The following is a 6,631-nucleotide window of genomic DNA, read 5'->3' as shown; positions in this document are numbered from 1 at the left end:
CTTTTTAAAGAAGTAAATGAGGATGTAATAAACAGGGTTGGAAAATCAGTTCTGCAGTGTAATCCTTACACAGAAACATGTCCCTCTGTACTCAGTGTATCTTAGGCAGCAAATCTGCAATATATATACACCTATTGTGGGACTCACTTATTTTTCAGCACAAATAGGATTCAGCTGTTGCTCCCTAGTTGTGTGATATAAATTGCACCTTTCCTCTCTCTTGTACAGCAACTCCAGGGCGAAGTGAAAGAGTGGACAGGGCTCTAGCATCTTTAAAAAAACTCTTCAGAAGAGGGAATTTCAGCAAGTTAAGCTTGTCAGGAAAAATAAGGCAGGTTTTCAATCTGATCCATCAAGTCAATTCTAATGCTGCTTTCTTTTCTTTTCTTTTCTTTTCTTTTCTTTTCTTTTCTTTTCTTTTCTTTTCTTTTCTTTTGTGATTTGGCAGATTTATTAATACAGTAAATACGTCATGCAGCCATCAGTACAGCTTCTACTTTCAAACACACAGAACCCCACCCCACCACTCATGGGCACAGTATTCAGACAAAAAAATTGTCACTGATGTAGTCTAGTGTAAACAGTGTTATGGGATCAGAGGAAAAGGAAACCGATCCCATTCTATCATACCCTCTCGATTGTTTTTCTAAGTTTCTGTTTCCTACCTCTTGAGCAGCTAAGTTTCACTTTCCACTTTCGTTTTTTGCAAGCAGAGAGCAAACATTTGTCAGTGCTGCAGAGAGCTATAAAAAGGAAACATCAGTAACAACAGTAAGATTCGCTCATCTTTAACGAAAGGCTACCTCCAGTCCCTTCCAGGGCCAAAGAGAGAGAGAAAAAGACCGAGTATATTTTATAACAGATCTGGAAAGCATGGGGTGAGTAACAAATGACTGGGTTTCTCGATTTTCTAGGCTACTAGCTCTGTCATCTTAAAATGGTTTTAGATCCACTGAGTTCAGTGGCGTTTACTCCCAAGACTACATAGGATTGCTGCCTAAACAACAAAGCTAAACACACTTTTAAAAAGAAAGTTAGCTCTATTGAGTAAACATAGAATTGTGCTTCCAATGTAACTGTTAATTTGAAAGCTAGAGGTGGATTAAAAAGGTTATGGTATTGACGGCTTATTTCCAGTACAAACTAGTTTCTGGTAGCTCAGTTTAAAAGAAAAGCAAACAATTTGCCCTCAACTTGAATTTGGCTGAAATTGACCTATATGATTGGGTAAATAAAACCAGAAGCAAGTTAGATTATGTGTCAGTTTCTTGCACGTTTTCTTCTCCTATCTGCTTAGCGTGAGAAGAAAGGAATTGCTCTGTTCTTCCAAGTGTTGGAGGGGAGGACAGATGACAAAAGGGTTAGTCAACTTGGTGCAACCCAGATTTTTTGAGCAGCTGTTCCTATCATCCATGGCCATTCTGGCACTAGGGCTGATGAGAATTGTACCCCAAGCATTTCGAAGGCACCATGTTGGCTACCCCGTGAGTGCATTTAATTCAAATTATATCGGGATGCTACTATATTTGCATGAAACAAAAGACATAAGCCATTCCCAGAGCCAGGTGAGGCACGTTCTCTGAAATGCTTTCAAGGTAACCCTTCTGGTATGCCTATTTTCTCCAAACTAATACCCTGACTTCCTGTTCTCTTACCTGAATAAAGGTAAAGGGACCCCTGACCATTAGGTCCAGTTGTGGCCAACTCTGGGGTTGTGGCGCTCATCTCGCTTTATTGGCTGAGGGAGCCGGTGTACAGCTTCCCGGTCATGTGGCCAGCATGACTAAACCGCTTCTGGCGAACCAGAGCAGTGCACGGAAACGCTGTTTACCTTCCCGCCAGAGTGGTACCTATTTATCTATTTGCACTTTGATGTACTTTCGAACTACCTGAATATCACTGGCTAAATGCCTCAGGCTCCTGGCATACAAGTGAGCAGCAGGTGTTGCCTTCAGTTGCATGTCAATCTTTACCTCCTTTTTGTTAAACCAAGAGGCGATAAGATCTTCAACCAGTTTACTTCCAGTCTGTCACTTAGCTTCGTCCATCCTGACTCTGAGGCACAAATATGTGGTTTTATTTATTAATTTCATCACTAAGCCTCAACTTTGCTGTATTGTCTTCAGTGCCTACTAAAGCCTTTTCTTTTGTTTCAGCAAGCCTACCCAGGCTTGTAATCTTAGCATTTCATTTGTTTGTTTTAAATTATTGAGTTTAGTCATACAGTATTTTACATTTTTAAGGTAGTTTTTTTATTTTAAATTGATATTATTATTTATGTTGTTGTTCTAAACAGGTTAGAGGGCTTTTTTATAGTAAGTGGTATGTACATTTTAACCCTAACCTGACCCCATATAAACTGATGCTTCACACAGAGGAGCTGGGACTTCTAGACTGACCTTCCTCCCAGAACCTCATTCATAGGAGTGGGACTGCATGGATCGTGCAGTCCAACTCCTTCAATGCAGGAATCTTGCCCAATGGGGGCTTGAACCCACGACCCTAAGATTAAGACACTCAAGGTTCTACCAACTGAGCTATAATTCACTGAAGGCTGTTCATATGTATCTCTCTCTTTCTCCAGACTGGCCATTCCTCCTTTAGCTAAAATTCTCCTCACAATCCCTTATCAAATAAACCACACCAACATTTTGTTATCTTTGTTTGCTTTAGAACTATTAGGTTGAATGGCTAAATTCAATCCTACAAATTCTTGTTAGTAATACAGTCTGCATTAAAAAAAAAATTAAAACTGTATTGTAGTTTCCCTTTTTAATCTAAAATGAGAAAATAATCTAAAGCACTGATTTCCAATTGGCTACGTAATGCAGACCCCTTATTTTTTCAGAAGCTAAGCCATGGACCCCCTATAACGGTAGTTTTCATTATGTGAATGATGCCATGGACCCCTGGGTGGATTACACAGACCACAAATTGGGAAAACTGATCTAAAGGATTAATCTGAGTTGTTCCATGCTATTAATCCTTAAAACAGCCTTTTTCTCTGGACACACTTGACACCGAACTTTAAAAAGACCTGTCAGGAGCAAGCATAGACCAATGGTATTGAATAGTATGGGGAACAGCCTTATTAGAAAAACTAACCAACAAGCTGAAACTGACAAGGGGACAAATAGAAGAAGACACCTATACCCCGATATGGTTACCCTTTATCACATACACAGCCCAACAAGACAACAAGAAGAACCCACCAACAGCATTCGAATCAATCTGGCTAACCTGATCCAAAAACACCCACCCAACCCACTCACACATGGGGAAAAAGTTCACCACATCCAATCACAAACAAACAATCACACTCTAGGCCAACCCCAACCTCTCTCACCACCAAAGAAACACCAAATACAGTGGACGCTCAGGTTGCGAATGTGATCCATGCGGAAGGCACATTCGCAACCCACAGCGCCGTGTCTGCACACATGCGGGTTGTGATTCGACACTTCTGCGCATGCGCAAAGTGCGATTTAGTGCTTCTGTGCATGTGTGACCTCCAAAACCCAGAAATAACCTGTTCCAGTACTTCCGGGTTTCGGCAGGTCAGTAACCGGAAAAAACGCCACCTGAAGCGTCTGTAACCCAAGGTATGACTGTAAGTGAATAGTAAAGAGAACCTGCACAAACGATACTGACACAAAACCCCACACATACACTAAGTAGAATAGAACCATTGCCACCCAACCCCACTCACTATGCCCCCCTCCACCTCTTTCCCCCTTTCTTCCTAATGTAACACTAACGTCTCGACAAATGAAACTGATCTGTAGAAAATGTAACTTGAAAAAAGAGACATTGCGCATACTTTTGTAAACCAAGAAATCTTTAATAAAAATATGCTGTCGTTTGAAAAAAACTTTAAAAAGACCCTCAGTATGTGGGAAAGGTGATTTATTACATGTGTAACAGCTACATATGATAGCTTTCAGGTCAGACGTGAACCAGCTGCATTGTGAAACTTCGCAGTTCTCCCATTTGAAGTACTGCATGCATATGTGGCAAAGAAATGAAATCTAGTCAGTTCTGAAAGAACTTCCATGACAAATGAGGATATGCTTGGATCTGTGGTTTTTCCAGCATATAAATGTGACTGTCTTTTTTCTCTTCCCTCATGGTCTGTAGTGAAATTTCCAAGGAATCTTTAAAACGGATCCTCTTGGAACTTGAATGCCATTTTACTTGGAGGTTGCTGAAAGAAGATATTGATCTTGATGAATTAGAGGAAAGAATGGCTGAACAGATCAAGTTTTTACCGTCCAAGTCCAAAGTCAGAAATTATAACCTGCTGGCCTATGTGAAGTACTTGAATGGCAAGAAAGAAGAGGCTCTGGAAAATCTGCAGAAGGCTGAAAAGAGTATAAAAACAGAGTACCCAGAAGAAGTCGAAAAGGCAAGCCTTATTACATGGGGCAACTTTGCCTGGGTGTATTACCACATGGACAAACTAGCAGAAGTACAAAGCTACATAAAGAAGGTGGAAACAACCTGCAAGGAACATGGAAGTGCCTCTCCCTATAGAATGAAAATCCCACATATCGATGGTGAAAAGGGATGGGCACTCCTAAAATTTGGGGGAAAGTATCATGAAAAAGCCAAGGAGAGCTTTTTAAAGGCACTAGGAAAAGAACCTGAAAACCCAGAATATAATGCTGGCTATGCAATCACAGTATATCGCCTGGAAGATTATTATGGGAAAAAATCTGCAGCAGAAGGGTCATCTCTGGAACCCTTGAAGAAGGCAGCAAAACTGAATCCCGATAATGCCTTTCTCCTGCCTATCCTTGCATTGAAGCTGCAGGAAACTAATAAAGTGGAAGAAGGAAAAGAGCTCATTGAAGAAGCGCTAGGCAAATTCTCTGGCATCCCTTATGTGCTGAGGTACGCTGCCATATTTTACAGGAAAAAAGGTGATGTGGAAAGATCCCTGGAGCTTTTGAAGGAGGCGTTGAGCTTGACACCAAACTCAGGCTTCCTACATCACCAGATGGGGCTTTGCTACAGAGCACAGTATTTTAAAATCAAATTATCAAAAGACCCATATAAAGACAGAAGAAAGATGGCAGAACTGATCAGACTGTGCATCTTTCATTTCAAAGAAGTGGTGGAGCACAAAACCAAATTTGTCTATGCTCACTTGGATCTTGCAAACATGTATGCAGAAGGGAAAGAGCTCCAGAAAGCGGAAGAGACGTTTCAGGAAGTGTTTGCAATGAGGAAACTTACTTGTGAAGAGAAACAGCAGCTCCACTTCACTTATGGGCGCTTTCTGGAATACCATAAGAAATCAGAATTGGAGGCTGTTGAACATTATCTGGCTGTGCTGAAGATTGAAAATGAATCATTTGAGAGAAATAAATGCAAATATAACCTGAAGAAATTAATAGAAAGAAGAACCAAGATAGATCCGGCAGATGCTAAGGGTTTTGGCATCCGTGGATTCATTCACCAGCTTGATGGGGAAAAGCAGCAGGCAATTGAGTGCTATGAACGAGCCTTGAAATTGGATCCTGATAATGAAGAATATTTCAGTGCCCTTTTGGACTTAAGACTTTCCTTACAAAAGTAACATGCATGCAATTGTATGTTCTTCACTTTTCCCTATCAGTTAATATAAGGTAATGTAAAAAACAACACTAGTCACAAACTTCTTGTTTGGCAGTAGCTCCTTGTGAGTTTTCTTTTAAGTAATTCAGCTGAGGAAGATAGCTTTCTAATAGTTAGGCATTTTGCAAGTTTTAATGTTGTTGCTGTGACTACCATACATTGCCACACACATATATGCCTTAAGAGATCGTTGCATCAGATTTTTTTATTTGGAAATGTACAGGCCTATTTAGAAATGGGATATGTGGAAATTAGTATCTGGGGATCAATGATTGTATTTTAACTGTACCAATTTAAGTGCATTGACTTTGCTTCAAACAGATTTGCATAGCTCAAATTAATTCAAAGAAAGTGACTGGATTATATTTGGCAGCAGCATGCAATAATAACCATTTGTCATTCTAATCTGTGGATTTTAGAATCATATAATTCTAGAGTTGGAATGGACTCCAAGGGACATCTAGTCCAGCCCCCTGCAATGCAGGAATGTCAATTAAAGCATCCATGGCAGGTGGCCATCCAGCCTCTGCACAAGAACCTCAAATGAAGGAGAGTCCACTCATTTTTAAATAAGTGCTTAATTATCAGGAATTCAGTGCTGCTTATATTTAATAGCATGTTTGAATTGCTGTTGTGAACTGCAACAATTAAAGGTATTAAACGAGTCACTGTCTGAGAAATCTTTATGCAGGTAATTTCAGACCTATACTTAACAGCTGATATATATGCGGTGTTTGTAACTATGTTGAGGTCCTTTTTTCAAATGGTTCACTTCTCAAGATTTCCTATCAACATATGTGCTTGATCTTCTCGTGATGCCGCCGTAAGGTTTTTAAAGAAACATCGGGTTTACCAAAAGCCTGCCGATACCTTCCTGGAATGTGTGGGTAGTGCTGTTTTGGCATATAAGCCAAACATTCCACATCGGAAATAATCAGATTCCTAGCTCTGCTTCCACAGTTAGCCTGCCCAGGAAAATTAAGATGGGGAAGTGCCAGTGCTATTTCAAGCC

The 6,631-nt window shown here is 40.3% G+C and overlaps 1 protein-coding gene across 1 annotated transcript; it reads left to right on the top strand.

Annotated features, from left to right (window-relative positions):
- The first annotated feature begins 637 nt into the window (after positions 1 to 637).
- Positions 638 to 6,284, top strand: LOC308586004 (interferon-induced protein with tetratricopeptide repeats 5-like). Its single transcript, XM_081192204.1, has 2 exons — positions 638 to 878; positions 4,138 to 6,284. The coding sequence occupies exons 1-2, from the start codon at positions 874 to 876 to the stop codon at positions 5,579 to 5,581; spliced, it is 1,449 nt and encodes a 482-aa protein (XP_081048330.1). The 5' UTR covers positions 638 to 873; the 3' UTR covers positions 5,582 to 6,284.
- Positions 6,285 to 6,631: the final 347 nt, after the last annotated feature.

Source organism: Podarcis bocagei (genome assembly GCF_964188305.1).
Source record: "Podarcis bocagei genome assembly, chromosome: 4".
Lineage (NCBI taxonomy): Eukaryota > Metazoa > Chordata > Lepidosauria > Squamata > Lacertidae > Podarcis > Podarcis bocagei.
This window is presented reverse-complemented; position numbering and strand designations above follow the sequence as displayed.